The following is a 15,596-nucleotide window of genomic DNA, read 5'->3' on the forward strand; positions in this document are numbered from 1 at the left end:
AAGCCCTAACCGGTTTGGCTCAGTGGATAGAGCATCAGCCTGCGGACTCAAGGGTCCCAGGTTCGATTCTGGTCAAGGGCATGTACCTTGGATGCGGGCACATCCCCAGTAGGGGGTGTGCAGGAGGCAGCTGATCGATGTTTCTGTCCCATCGATGTTTCTAACTCTCTATCCCTCTCCCTTCCTCTCTGTAAAAAATCAATAAAATATATTCTTAAAAAAATAAAGAAAAATAAATAAATAAATAAATAAAATAAATAAAAAAAGGACTCAGCCCTAGCCAGTTTGGCTCAGTGGATAGAGCATCGGCCCTCGGACTAAAGGGTCTCGGGTTCGATTCTAGTCAAGAGCGTGTACCTCTGTTGCAGGCTCAATCTCCAGCCCCAGTTGGGGTGTGCGTGGGAGGCAGGCAATTTAAGTATCTCTGTCACATCGATGTTTCTGTCTCTCCTCCTCTCTTCCACTCTCTCTAAAAATCAATGGGAAAATATCCTCAGGTGAGGATTAACAAAAAACAAAAAGGAGGACTCAGCCTCGCTGCCCCCCTCACACAAGCTCCCATGTGGCCCTCTCAGGTCGATGCCACCTGTCTTCTTCACCCCTCCTTTCCCGGGGAGGGACCTCTGGCTCCACTCCTGGGTCAGAGACAATCCCTTGGTCAGAGATACTCACCAGCGTGAGCCTGCCTGTCTTCTGGCCCCTGCCTCCCTCAGTTCCGAAAGAACATTTCAGGAGATGATGATGGTAGTAACTAATAATAATACTAATATGTCTACCACATATTTAGTGTTTGCTACATGCCAGGCATTGTGCTAATCCTCACAATAGCACTAAGAGGTATTATCTTTTTTATTTTATTTTAGAGATATTTTCACATTTACCAGTTCATAGCATCACTATTTTTGTTGTTGATGTTAATCCTCACCCGAGGATATTTTTCCATTGATTTTTAGAGAAAGTGGAAGAGAGAGGTAAAGACAGAGAGAAACACAGTGTGAGAGAAACACATCGATTGGTTGCCTCCTGCATGTGCCCCGACCAGGACCCAGGCCAGGGAGGAGCTTGCAACCGAGGTACGTGCGTGCCCTTGATCGAAATCGAACCCAGGACCCTTTGGTCCGCAGGCTAGTGTTCTATCCACTGAGCCAAACCGGCTAGGGCAGAGGAAGAATCTGAAGCCCAGAGGAGTAACTTGACAAGGCCATAAAGCCAGTAAGCAGCAGAGCTGGGATTTGAACCAAATTATTGCTGATGCGTCCCAAGCTCTCACCTGACTGCACTCTTGCGGGTCCACGGAAGCTCCCAGGGCACCCCACCTCTAGGACTGAGCCCAAGTGGCTGCATTTCTCCTCCCAGTGCTGTGTGAGCCTCACTCTGGGGCAGCAGAGGTGGTGGTAGGTGGACTTCGGTAAAGATCCTGTACTCTTCCTGACACCCACCCCACGACTGTGATGCTGGACCAGGGCCAGAGAGGAGCCCAGGCTGCCGGGGGCAGCTCCTCCCTTCCGCCCAGGACTTTGTACCTGTCCTGGGAATAGCAGACAGTTGCTGCTCAGAATAAACTGAAAAGCTAGGAACCTTGGAGATAAGAATTCAGAGATAAGTTCCCTGCTAAAGGACTCCCTCTCTGGCCACGTGAGCCTAACTAGAAGTCCTGGGGGTTACCTCTGCCCCTCCCACTCATGCTTACCCGTGGGGGGAAAGAAGCATGAAGATCCTCTAAGACACAAAGGCCAGGAGGAGGTGCAGCCCTCCCAGAGAGGGAGGACTCGGGGGAGAGTTAGAACAGGGGAGGCATTCAGAGAAAAAGATGGGGCACCCTCGGACTCTGACTTCATTCCTGAAGCCACCGCTGGACTGACCTCCTCCCTGGCCATGGCGTAAGCATCTCTCTGCCAGCCCAGCCTGTGGAGTCCGGAGGTGGAAGGAAGTTCTGTCCCGAGGTTCGAACAGCCAGGCAAAGTCACAGAAGAGAGTTCTGCGCTCCGCCTGCGGCTGCTTTGTTCCCTCACAACTCCTTGCTCTGCTGGGGACCGACCACAGGCAGAGCAGCGGTCCCAGGGCCCTTCCACCATCCAGGCAGACGGCCCAACCGAGGCTCCCACTCCCCTGCCCCTGCCCCCAGGGCCCTCTAGGAAGCAGAGGCCAGACTCAGGAACACATTGTCCTTTATTTGTGTTTCTCAGAATACTGTACAAAGGGAGTAAAAATCCTATTCACACTTTGCTTAGAAAGATTTTGAGGTGAAAGTCCCTATGATACATGGGGTGGGGGGTGGGGGACCAAGAGGCAGAAAACAGAGCCAATGACCTCCCCTCATCCCTCAGGGCCCTGGGAGGGGGAATGGGCGCCCACACCTTTTCAAAAGTAACACAGACCCTAGTGAGATTGGGGAGGGAGAAGGCGGCTCCTCCCAGCCACACTCAGGCTCCTGCCCACCTCTCTTCCCCTCAGGGTGAGGAGACAGCGCCTGCCACTCCTCGCTCCTTCCCTGCCCTGCACCAGCAGGGCCCAGGCAGGACTCTGCAGCCCACTGACCCCTCCGGGGTGGCCTCAATAGCCCCACATGTGCATGTCACACGAGAGGCCCTGCCCCAGCGCACGTCTACACAGAGAGGCTGTGAGGTGAAGGACCGCACCATTCATCATGTCTGTCCATTTCCCCGCACCCCTCACAATACTGCAGAAGGCAGTGTCAAACCAGACCTGTGCTTATAACGACTTATAAGCCTCTTACACCCATGTCCACCCCATCACACTAACCCAGGAGCTTCAAACCCACAGCAGTATCCCTTCCTATTACCCCCCTGACCACTTCCCAAATGACGTTGTCTAGCTTCTGTCCCCTCCCTTCTTCCTCCCTCCCACCAATCTCTGATGCTAAGTGACCCCCTTTTTCTGAATCTCAACTCACCATGCCCACCCCTTCTCCTACCCCGCCCCGCCTCCACCAGGGCAGGATGGCAGCAGCCCTGGCCCCCTCACCTCTGGGACCAGGCTGTCCCTGCCCAGCCCCGCCATCTCTCTCCTCACCCTCCCCACTCCCACCCACTACCCAGGGTGGGTTGCAGGGGAGCTGACAAAAGCATGAGGCTTTGATTAGACGCACTCGACCAGAGGGATTAGGTACCATCACCCACTGGCTTTCATAAATACAAGCACACACTGCGAGTCATCCTAAAAACTTGAGAACTAAAGTGAAACAATCTAGAAGCTGTACCGTACCCTCATGGGGGTTAAAGTGCTTCAGCGGTCTGAGAATGAGCAAGTGAGCAGGGGGTTTCCCTGGTCTCTTGTCCCAAGCTCACAGGTCTGTGCGCAGCCTGGAGCCCAGCTCATGCCATGACCACCCCCTCAGAGTCTCTATCCAAAAGGCAAAAGAAAAATATTTTTTAAAAATCAGAAGGGTCAGAGTCCGGGGGATGAGGGGGGGGGGGTCCCACCCCAACCCCGCTACAAGCTACTTCAAGTCGGCTACTGGGGGAAGTGAGGGGGGGAAATTAGGGCCCAGAGGCTCAACCCCCATCTCTGGCCGTATCCAGAGGCTCCTCTGTCTTCAGCAACACAGCACAGGCTCTACTCCGCTCCTGCCATCTGGACAGGGAAAGAGGCTGTGTCCTCAGTACTTATTGATTCCAAAAATCCGGACTCCATGGAGCTGGGGCAGCTTGGGGATGAGCACGCTCATCAAAGACACAGTGTTCAGGATGAAATGGATCTGGTCGTACTTGGTATAGAAGCTGGTGAGAAAGTACCTGGTGGAAAAGGTTAAGGAGAGTATAAGACTTTGCTTGGAGGACCCCTTCCTCCCTCACTCCCTGGGTGGGGAGAGGCAAATTCCTGACAGCTCAGATGTTATGGGAAAGGCCCCCAGGACAGAAGTAAGATGGCAAGATCTCCCCAAATAAAGACACCCCTCCCAAATCAGTCCCCTCGCTTTACCCCAGGCCTGCGGGCCTACCTCACTGGCAGGAAGGAAACCTCAATTGAAAAAAGGGTCAGGGAGGCACAAGGCCTGAGCCCAGCATATGGCCAGGGACGCTCTGACTTACCTTCCTCATTCCTATGCTGAGTCAAACCGGGGAGGGGTTTAGACCTGGTGGGGCCCCAGGGTCCCCCGGGGCCTTGGCCTGCCTACTAGCATCCTCCTCTACCCAGGGCACTCACAGCACAATGGGTGTGATGGTCAAGAACTTCCGAGACGCTGTGAACTGAACCCCGTAGTCCATCTGCTCCCAGTGGGTTAGCAATCTTGCCTTGCCCTGGTCCGGGGTCTCGAAGGGCGTCCCCTTCACCGTGTGTAGAAAGATGTACATGCCCTGGAGGGAGGGGCTTTCATTAGAGGACACAAAAGGCAAAAGGCCCTCCAACTCAGCTCCTCCACCCTAGTCACAGAAGTGGGCTCTGGGTGACCCGAGCCTCCCTCTGGTGGGCAGGGGCATGTGGGCTGGAAGTCAGGATGAAGCAGCTGGGAGTCTGTCAGGAGAATAAGGGTGAGAGGGCAGGCCTGACATGAGGAAACACATGGAAGGGGGTAGCTCCCTGCGCCAGCTGGGAGGGGACAAGCTGATGGGAAGGAACTAGGCCCCTGCCTCGCCACAAAAAGAGTAAAAGGTAGCAGGCAGGTGGCGAGGGAGCAGAGAGAGGCAAGAGGCAAGATGGTGTGAGATCCTAATTTGGGAAAGGGGCATTTCTGCTCCAGGCTGGGCACCTGGGTCTCGGGGACTCTTTGGGACCCGTAGTTCAGCTCTCGATGGCCCATCTTCCAGGTCCACAAGCTATCCCATCCTGGAGATGGGACAAATCTGCAGATTTTAGTCCTCCTGTTGGAGTGCACAGGGCTGGAACCCAGACGGGGGAGTGGGTCAGAGATGAGAGCTTGGTCTGGACTGTGGTGACAGATGTTATCAGATGTCAACCTGACTTCTGGCCCAGGTCTGGGGGCCCCTTGTACTCCTCAGTCCCGCCAAAGAGCAGCTCACACGGTCAGGGTGGGCAGCAGGCAGGCCCTCACCATGTTGTGGATGAGGTTGGTGAGGGTCCAGACGACAGGGACGCTCACGAAGGGGATGCTGAGCAGCACGACGTGGAGAAGGCCGATGGCCAGCACGTAGGAGAGCCAGATGCCGCGGCTGTTCATCACCCGTGTGTTAGGGTTCACCTCGCTGTGTGCCGTGCCCACGTTCATCCTGCTGCCCCCTCCTGCCGCTGCTCTGCAAACAAGCAGCACAGGTGAGACAGGTCACACCACTTTCTCTGCCCCCTCACACCCTCCAAATCTGCTCTCCCCAAGAATTCCAGGCAGTTCTACTGTTTTGACTCATAAACAAGGAGGCCAGAGAAAGTCCACGTGGACTTAACTCTATACATTTCCCAGATGCTGGGACGGGATAAGCCCATCCATAATCCATCAGGACAGTCAGTCCCCTTCCAGGCAGACTGCCTGGGTGGACAGGTCAGGGAGCATCCAGTCCCGGAGCAAAGAAACCACTGCCCCTCCCCCAGTCTCATCCTCCAGAGCATTCTCACCAGGGCCCTCTTCCCACAATGCCTGTACCCTAAGAATCATTCAGCATAAACCCTGCTGGGCTCTCACTGAGGGCTGATATGGGACATCTACCCCTTTCCCATCTTCCTCATCAGATGGAATAAAAAGAGGTAGGGCCTGCAAGGAGATCACTGGATGAAATATTTGGGGGAGGGGGGTCATTGCTTCTACCCATCTCCCCTAATTCTCCAGCACTGGGTCTACAATCCAGACCCAGGAGGACTGACAGGATAAAAAGAGGGTGGGAGAGAAAAAAGGAGAAAACGACAGACTAGGGACAACCTTTACCCAGACCTGGAAGCCTCCTTCTTGGTGACACAAAACAACCCAATCAGATGTTTTCTCCATTTGGCAGCAACTCAGGCTAACCCTCGTGATGCCACCCCCTCTGCTGCCAAACCACCAGGGCCCTTTTCCCCACCAGAGAGGCGAGGACAGAGAACACAGCCAACATCTCCAGCCCCACAGTAGCTGGAACCCACATCAACATACCCCTCCCAATGTCACAAAATCATACCCGCGGCCTCTCTCCTGCCCCCTCTCCTCTCTCCCCACCCATCCTCACTTCAGCTTCCGTTCCCAGCACCTATTCAGGTGTTAGCAGCACCGGGCCTCTCCTTGCCCAGCTCTGATGGCAGAAGCATGCAGCACGAGGAACCAGGAGGACTGCCCTTGGTGTCCAGGTAACAATGCAACTCGGTTGCATTCCTAGATGCAGGTAAGGAAGGGAATGAGCAGTCCCTTGTCCAGAGCTCCGCTGTCCCCAGATCCCTGAGGGCCCTGTGACCAGCAGGAGGTGGGAACAGACAGTGCCTTTGTACTGGCTCACCTCCTGAGCTGAGGGAAGGTCCTGCCTGATAAAGACCCTAAGGTCATCACCATGGTTACAGCCCCATCTTTCCTGGGGGCACAGAAAGGGGTCCCAGGTGGGGGCATCCTAGAAGTGCCCAGAAGGCCACGTCCTAACCCTGCTGCAAGGAACCCCCTCAGACTCATTTGCAATCCATCTCTGACTGGATCACGGCCAAGCCTGTATAGTCGCCAGAATTCTCAAGGATCGGTTCCTCAGTTCCAGGATAACGGGAACAAGTTTCCTCTTCTCAGACAGCTCACAGTTTAGAGACCTCAGGGGAAATGGGACACACAACACACTTCTCCAATATGCAAACATACGTGAGATGACCCAGGGTGCATCCTAGAAGATGGATGCTCCTGGGGCCCATCACCTCAGCATTAGGCTGGCTAATTGGGCCCAACAGAAGCCCAGGGAACTAGAAAACCTGGACTGGCTCAGTTGTTTACCTTCCCAGGGGCTTGGGGCTTCAGTTACCCTAACACAGCTCCCGGGAACCAACTATGCCAAAGCCTCCACCTTGGGGGGTAGGTAGAGAGAGATTGGGGCTGGCTAGGAAGTGAGGGCTCTGAAGGGCTTACCACTGACTAAGGAGAGAGAAACAGCTCCCAAGTCTACCACTACGCCCTCACCTAGACCTCCAAGGTGTAGAAGTAGAGACCCCTGACCCTCTCCGGTATTTTGTCCAGGAGTGCCAAGTGTCTTACTGAATCCCAGATCATTCTACACGCCTTTTCTGGCTGAAACCGGGCATCCCATGAAGCCTGATGAGTTTAGGAGGGGCCTGCACTCAGGGCCTAACGACACTCTGGAAAGCTTCTCCCTGAACCTGAACACTGTGTGCCCTGAGAGCAGGAATCCCAGGAGATCCAAAACCTCCAAAAAAGACAGCCCAGATCAATAAACTAAGAAAGCGATTGGCAGCCAGGAAGCACTCTTGAGCCTTGTGTGTGACTAAGGGTACATTTCACTTCCGTTTGTAAAATAACCAGTTGCCCCCAGCCCAGGAGGAGAGAGGCGGGGAGAAGAAGCTGGCAGAGGTAAAGCCAGTCTACAGCAGCGGAGGCTGAAAAGTTCCCAAGCCAGAGCTGGCAGGTGGCCGCCTGTGCCTGCCCCTGAAGTGGTTTCATAACCTGCCTCAAACCAGAGCCTCCAGCAACTCCGTTCTGTTAACTACTTTCTTGCTGGTAGCTCTTTCCGACTACTTCCCTCCCCTCCCCCTGACTCCACACACAAATATGCCTGCCCGGCCTGTCTGTCAAACACCTAAGCCAAGACCACAGCGTGCCCCAGGGCAGCTGCCAGGTGAGCCATTCCCATTCTCTCCCTCAAGTGGGGCAGCCCTTTCAGCAACGAACCTTTTCCCTTCTGGGGGAGGAGCACAAAACGTCTACGCCTGCAAATGGACCCCGACGGGGAGTCCCTGGCAGCCCGCCACAAGGCCACGTTCATTCGGCCACCCCTCCCCACAGGGGCTGGCTTACCTCTTAGCTCGGGCCCTGCTTCCCGGACTGCGGAGGGCGGTGGAAGCGGAAAGAAGGCGAATCCTAGGGCGAACCCCTGCTATCCCGGGGACAAGGTGAAGCACAGACGCGGGGTCCTCACTATTGTTGGGGCTTTCTGAGTGGGGCCTCAAACCGAACGGGGGACCTCCCGCTCCGCTCCCCGGCCTGGGACCTCGCACTCGGAGCCTGGCCGGGTCCGGAGCCTCACCCCCACCTCCGCGCGTCCACCCAGCCCTGGAAGCGGCCAAACCTTCATCCCCGAAGCCCAGCCGCTCCGGGCCCCTCGCCCCGAGCCGGAGCTCGAGCGCTCCTCCCCACGCTCCACCCCCGGCCCCGGCCCCCGCCCCCACTTTCGCCTTTGGGTATCCCTAGGGCTGATGCACGCCCCCACCTCCGCTCACCGGGCCCCGGTCCCCTCCAGCTCGGGGCGCCTCCCCTGCAGCTCCCACCTCCTTTCCCGCCCCACCTCTAGCGCCAGGAGCCTCCCGGTTCGGCCACCCGCAGGCCGCCCGTTCGGACTCACCGTGCGGAGCCGGGGGTCCAGGGCCCTCGAGGGCCCGCGAGAGGTGCCCGGGGGCGGGGGCCGCTGCTTTAGTAACAACCCGCGGCGGTAGCCACCCCGCTGGCCCTTCGGCCGAATCAGCGCCCCGCGCCGGCCCTCGCGGCGTCACCGCCCAGCGCCGACCTGCCCGATGCCTCCTGGGAGTTGTAGTTTCTTCCCCTGCCCTAGTACCGGCCCTCCCGACGCCACCTGGGACTTGTAGTCCCTCTCCCGGCGCCCACCTTCTCCAGGCGAGGCCTCGCTGGGCCCCTCGGACGTTGCCCTAGGACGTGATACAAAGATCAGATGGTATTGCTTTGGGGCATAATAACTGCTTTTGCGTCCGCGCCCGCTTCAAGTGCAGTTTACACATCCCCCATTTTGCAGATGAGGAAACTCGGGAGTTTTAAGTGACTTGCCATAGGTCCCTGCTGGGTCCCCACCCGGACCAGAGCCCAGAATTTGATCTCAGGTCAGAGTTTTTTCAATAACACCTCGCCGCCTCCACCCTGGCCCCAGAGTGGCTCCTCCAGAATCGGACTAGCCCAGCCCTTTGTCCCGCTCGGCCTTCCTGGAAGCGGGCTTAGAATGAGAGTTTGGAGAGCAGAGAACGCGGCCTGTGGGCAGCATTTGTCCGGAGCCTGGCTACTCAGTTACAGGTGGCTCAGGCCAGGCCACATCCTTGCCCTCCCACATTACACGTCAGAAGAGGATGCCTGTCTCGGGAAGATGCCTTGAAGAATCGTTAGGGCCCTTAATTCCAGTCCCAGGTTGGCACGTGTGGCTTTGGGTGGGAGGCTCCACCTCTCTGGCCCGCGGTGTTCACATCTGCTTGCAAGGGCACAGCTTTTACTGCCGTGTAGACTTAGCAGGCGCCCCTTTCTGGCAGATAACTTGTCTCTAACTCCACACTTGTGAAACCCTCCCTCCGAGGTTGTGCAAATTCAAAAGAACGTGTGTGAAGCATCTGTTGCATTGTAGAAAGCTATTTCTGTAGGAGGGTGAACTAAATGGCTCTTGAGGTCTCCTGAGTTACCCAGAGGGCCTCGTTTGAGTCATTTCCACTAGCCCTGCCCAGCTTCTTTCTAAGTCCACTGCGCATGGCAGGCTGGAATAGCAGGATCAGATGACGTCATGACATGCCAGCCTGGCTGGCTGTGAACACACACTGAGGTGAATGTGAGGGGACAGAAGGAGAAGGCTGGCCCAGGCCGTCTGGGGAGTAGTCCTTTCAGACCTCACCCACCCCTCTCCAGAGGGCTGCCAGGAAACAGATGTCACACACCTGGAGTGGGGCCCCGGGAGCACCTAGTGGGCACTGAGCAGGTGGCTAGCTGAGTCACTCGGAGCAGGACAACAGGCAGCTTCTCACGTATTTCCAGGGCCAGTGGCCCAAGAGCACTCCTCCCAAGGCTAAATAATCACCCCCGAGACTGAAAAAGTTCTTCCTTGTGTCCTACAGAAGTTTCTCCTGGTTCATGGAGGCCCCTTTCTTTATAGTCAGCCTTCTGAAGACATACGCAAACAACTGAGTGTTGCTTTTCCCACAGAAACCTCCAAACCATTGAGGAGATATATACATATATAATTTTTTCCCCCAAAGTGGAGCCTACTTGAGTACTTTGACTTCTCTCTGGGGTTCTTCCAACCTCCATCAGGTTGATGGAGCTGTCTGGGTCTTTCTCAGTGAAATTCACTGACCTAGACTGGACCCACATCTCAAATAAGGTTCTGACTAATGCATAGTCTAACGGAAAGATAACTGGACGTGCCATGCCCTATTAATAACTCCTATTATCAACGTTTTTTTTCACAATGGAAATAAATAGAGCTCTGACTCACTCTAGGTTTGTGGTAAATTGTGCATCACTTTCTGCTTAATGTAGCCTGAGTCCCTGTCATCATCCTTCTCCTTCTGTAGTTCTCTGCCCTCATAATTACCATGTCTTCCCCAAACATCCCTGAGCGATGAATAGGCCTGAGTACTGTTCAGGATGAGTGACAGCACTCTCATGTGGTGCTCTGGAATGCACAACCCCTTGGACAGACAATTGGTAATGTGGGCCAAGAGGCTGAAAAATCGTTCAGGCCTCAGAATCGTGATTGCACGGCTGGTAGCATCCCATGTACTTACTATATGTGAGGAGGTTCATTCCAGCATTATTTATTTTATTGATTGATTTTTAGAGAAAAAGAGGAAGGGAGAGAGAGAGAGAGAAATTTGTTGTTCCACTTATTTATACATTCATTGGTTGATTCTTATATGTGCTCTGACTAGGAATCGAACCCGCAACCTGGGCATATCCAGACAATGCTCTAACCAACTGAACTTACCCCTCCAGCATTATGTATAATAGTGGAAAACCAAAAGCAACCTAAATGCCCAAGAAAAATACTATAGTATATCGATTGGATGGAATAGTATGAAGCCATATAGTAAGTGGTTGTGGAAACGATGTGGCAGTGTGGGAAAATGCTAGGTTCTATGAAAAGATCGGGGGAAAATAGCATGAGCATTCCCCAGGGCTGTAGTCAGCAAAATCTAGAAAAAGAAAGACTTGGGAAAACACCCAATTCCCTTAACAAAGAAGTTGGAAGGAAAAAAAGGAGAGGGAGAGACTTAGATAAAAATAAATTAAGCAATATATTTGGATCCTGATTTAAGCAAACTAACATTATTTTAAAAAAATATTAAATTATCAGGGAACTTTGAACACTGACTATTCCAATTGATATTACGGAATTAAAAATTTTTTAATTTATTGTTGACAGTATTATAGATGTCTCCCATTTTGCCCCCTTATGTCCCCCTCTACCCGGCCCCCACCTCAGGCCTTCACCATCCTATTGTCTGTGTCCATGGGCATGATATGGTATTGTGGTAATTTTTTAAATAAAAAATTCCCCTTATCCTCTGGAGATATATATAAAATCTATGTAGATGAAATGATATGATGACTGAAATTGCTTCAAAATACTCTGGGCTAGGGATGTGGAGGAATGAAAGAAACAAGATGGGCCATGAGGTGATTCTGATAAAAACTGGATGATGGGGATATGAGATTGCTTATATCATTTTACCTACTTTTTTATGTTTGAAATTGACCATAAGAAGTCTTAGGAAGCCTGCACATGCATTAACAACTGTGATTTTAAAAAATAAAGTGTTTGGTGAGATCCTGGCACCAGACTGCCTGAGTTCAACTTCCAGCTCCTGTAGTTACCAGCTGTGTGCCCTTACGCAGGTCACCGAGCCTCTCTGTGCTTCAGTTACCTCATTTCCAAATGGAGATGGTGACAATCATGATATTGTCAACCTCATGTTGTTGTGAAGATGAAATGGGTCAACAAATGTAAGCACCCAGAACAATTCCTGGCGCAGAGTAAGTGCTCTGTATGTGTTGCCTCGTATTAACCCATTCCACATTTAAATGATGTTTGAGCATCTACTTTACTGGCCTGTGGAAATTCAACAAAATAAACACAGATCTTCTGATAGGATGGAGAGATTTGGGGTGATCTTTTTCATTCTCTAGTTTCAAACTTTGTGTAATGTGAGATTGTCAGCTTTAAATTTTTTATGAAATGTATTTGTGTTTTGAAAACAGAGCGAGCTGCCTCCACGGGCTCCCCTTGTCCTCTGCAAGTGCCTCAGACCGCCGAGGCAGCTGCATTTGCCAGCCTTGGGGTGTTTCCATCCGGCGGGGTGGCATGGCCTCTGCTTGCCATAGATACACCCATGTGGGCAGAGATAGCAAACATGGGCGGGAGATAAACTGGGAACACATTCCAGGGTGATGGCAGTGGTGGGAAGTGAGGAGGTGGGGTGTAAGAAACAGAGCTCTTTTCCCCCCACACACACCTCTGGGGGAAAGAATGGTACCCCTCCACTCTTACTACCCGCTACTCCCCTTCAATTCATTTCGGCTGCCCCTCTGCCCCCTGCCTTCCTTGCAAATGCAGGGAAGAAAAAAAACTTTATTTTGTTGGCAGTTGTGTTTTTGTTTGGGTGGGGGCACCCCAGTCACGTGGTGGCAGAGGGGAAAAGGGGGGACATGATGCTAAGCAGATAAGCACTGAGTGAGAGCTACTGAGCTGGTGGGAAATGGGGGAGGTGCAGGGATGGTACCATTGCCAGTGGGCACTCCATCTCCTCCCTTCGCCCAGCCCTGTGGTTGGCTATTTTGGGCTGCAGAGGAAAGGGGCTGAGCCAGACAGGGCCTCCAGGGCCAGTGCCAAGGCCTGGGAACCAGAACCTCCTTCTGGAACCAAGAGCAGGGATGTTCCTAATGACCCCTTCAGTCTGCATTTTCTTTGATGTGGGTAATTCATATTTTCTCCTTTAGGGGCAAAAACAGTTTAGAAAACTTAATAGTACAGAGCAAAAGGGCAATACCTATGAAAACAGTAGCTTTCAGAAAAGATTCCCCTGGTGCCCTTCCAATTGCATTACTACCCGGCCCTTCTTCCCCTGCCGGACGGCAACTCCTTTCCGTAGCCATCGCAGCTCATGTCACTAGCACTTGCTGTGTTCCAGGTACTGCCCAAAAGGCTTTAAAGTGCAACCTTTAAAACAGCCTTGGAACGTAGGTATTTTTACTAATCCCCACTTTACAAACGAGAAAACTGCAGTACAGAGAGTTGAAATATTTTGCCCAAGGTCACACAGCTGGGGAGTGGCATTTCTTCCAAAAGGTCATTCCTTGTTTCCACAGGTGCCTTGTAAAGACTTCTCTCCTGCCCGGCGGGTGCTATATTTAAGTAATCTCTTCGGCATCCACTTCCCTTGAGAGGGTGCTTGCTCCATGTCTTACTCACAGCTGCATTTCCTGCGCATGGCGGATTCTCAGTAAATGTTAGCTGGAGGAGGTAACTCACACACACATCCAAGACTATAGCTCCACTATCAGGACACACCTTGCTCCATCTTGCTCTGGTCTCGCCTATTCATCCCTCGAGGCCCAGCTCACCTGTCACCTTCTCTGTGAAGCCTTCCCCAGCTGTCCAGGCAGAGTCCACTGCTTCCTACTTTGGGCGCCTCGGACTCCTGTTGACACATCAGCTAGAACCCTCCCCGAGGCTATCAGGTGCCGTATTTGTGCACACGTCTGTCTTCCCCCATTGTGTAGGGAGCATTTTACTCCCCTCTGCATCCCCAGTGCCTCAGAGGGCCAGGAGTACATTGAACAATCGAAAGAGTACATCCAAGGATGGAAGCATGAGGTGTGTAAATGCTTTGCCATTTTCCACACAAGGGACAAGAATAGCAGAGCCCCTTGCTGCCCCTCGTACGGAAACTGCCCCGAACACTGGCATTAGTTGTGTACCTGGCTAACTATTAGGTAAAGTAGCTAGCTCTCCTCCTTCCCTTTCAACGATCCCCCTCTCTCCAGTCTGGATCTGGGGCTACATCAGGCAGGCAGGGGCCTGGAGGCCTGTTGAACTCCTTTCCTCCAAGGTCACACCTTTGGGACATGGAATTACTGCCCTTGAAGGGAGAAGCTGTGATTCATCCCACCCAGGGTGGGGACCTGAGGGGCCCACTTTCTTGGGCCCTGAACTTGGGAGCCAGGCCTGCCATGTCTCAGCCTCTCCCCTGCCCCACCATCATAGGCACATTGGACATCAGGCCATAAGGGATCTCAGAGGCTGTGAGGTCCAGAGAACCAAAGGCCCAAGGGAATTTGGGAAAGGATGTACCCAGTGGCACAAATGTCGGGAGGCCTTGAGCCTGGCCCATGAGTTTTCCTATGCACCCCACCGGTCATGGCAAAGAATGGAACACCCGTTCATGGCTCCTTCAGTCCCACAGCATGGCTTCCACACAGGCACTTGCATCTCCCTCCTGGACTGTTGTAATAACTGGTCTTTCTTCCATCAGTACATTCTCAGTTCAGGTATAGGGCACTTTGGTGTTGGGATTTTTTTGTTAAATATATTTTTATTGATGAGAGAGAGAGAGAGAGAGAGAAACATCAATGAGAGAGAATCATTGACTGGCTGCCTCCTGCACAACCCCCACTGGGAATCGAGCCCACAACCCAGGTATGTGCCCTGACCAGGAATTAAACCGTGACCTCCTGGTTCATAGGTCAACACTCAACCACTGAGCCATACCAGTCAGGCTGTGTGGGGAATGTATTGATAACTCAGCCAATCAATGATTCTCATCATTGATGTTTCTATCTCTCTTCCTTCCTCTCTGAAATCAATAAAAATATTTTTAAATTATTTTATATATATATATATATATATATATATATATATATATATATATTCTCCACACAGCCAGCAAAGTGACCCAAATATCAAACCTAATTTTTATATATATATATATTTTATTGATTTGTTACAGAGAGGAAGGGAGTGGGACAGAGAGCTAGAAACATCAATGAGAGAGAAACATTGATCAGCTGCCTCCTGCACACTCCCCGCCAGGGATGTGCCCGCAACCCAGGCACATGCCCTTGACCGGAATTGAACCTGGGACCCTTCAGTCCGCAGGCTGACACTCCATCCACCGAGCCAAACCAGCTAGGGCTCAAACCTAATTTTAAACCCACTCATCAGCTCCTAAACCAAGCTCCAATCTTACATGGTCTACAAGGCCACAAGGACCTGGTCCATTTCCAGTTTAACCGTAGCCTTTACCATGCCCGCTGCTCCCTCTACAATCTAGGAGAAGACAGGCCTTCTCATGCTCCCTTGCTCTTGCACATGTTCCAGCTGATGAACTCGACCTTAACCACCCAACTCAAATGTCACTCCTGGTGAAGCCTTCCCTGTTAGCCTGGAAAAGTTAGTCGTATCAGATAAGAATGATGTCATCTGAAAGCAGCAGAAAACACCAAGCAAAGGAATGAGTCTGACCCGAGTGCCATTAGTCATCTAGCGAGGTTTTAAAAGTCCATCCCCAGAAGCACGCAAAATTAATTTAATCAGAATCTCTGTGGTGGACCCAGACATCAGTGTTTTTCAAAACCTCACATATCCTAATGTGCAGCCAAGTTTAGAAGCCCTGAAGCAGGGGCTTACTTTTAATGAGTCCAGTGGTAGAGTGGTTCAGTGATATCCAGGCCAGTATCTCCATGATGCTCCTGGCCTTTCCTTTCTGTTTTATTGCCCCAAGGTCACAGATGGCCATAGTTG

The 15,596-nt window shown here is 52.5% G+C and overlaps 1 protein-coding gene across 3 annotated transcripts; it reads right to left on the reverse strand.

Moving 5' to 3' along the window:
- Positions 1-2,151: 2,151 nt before the first annotated feature.
- On the reverse strand, positions 2,152-8,587 carry ORMDL3 (ORMDL sphingolipid biosynthesis regulator 3). 3 transcript variants are annotated; one of them, XM_059670902.1, is made up of 4 exons: positions 8,430-8,587; positions 5,015-5,213; positions 4,168-4,319; positions 2,152-3,755 (listed from the first exon to the last, which is right to left on the reverse strand). In XM_059670902.1, the coding sequence occupies exons 2-4, from the start codon at positions 5,186-5,188 to the stop codon at positions 3,620-3,622; spliced, it is 462 nt and encodes a 153-aa protein (XP_059526885.1). In that variant the 5' UTR covers positions 5,189-5,213; positions 8,430-8,587; the 3' UTR covers positions 2,152-3,619. The 3 variants fall into 3 exon arrangements, with proteins under 3 accessions (XP_059526885.1, XP_059526886.1, XP_059526888.1); XM_059670903.1 differs by having other exon boundaries at positions 5,015-5,208; positions 8,430-8,584; XM_059670905.1 differs by lacking the exon at positions 8,430-8,587 and adding an exon at positions 7,886-7,961.
- Positions 8,588-15,596: the final 7,009 nt, after the last annotated feature.

The sequence above is a fragment of the Myotis daubentonii genome, chromosome 16 (genome assembly GCF_963259705.1).
Source record: "Myotis daubentonii chromosome 16, mMyoDau2.1, whole genome shotgun sequence".
NCBI classification, from domain to species: domain Eukaryota; kingdom Metazoa; phylum Chordata; class Mammalia; order Chiroptera; family Vespertilionidae; genus Myotis; species Myotis daubentonii.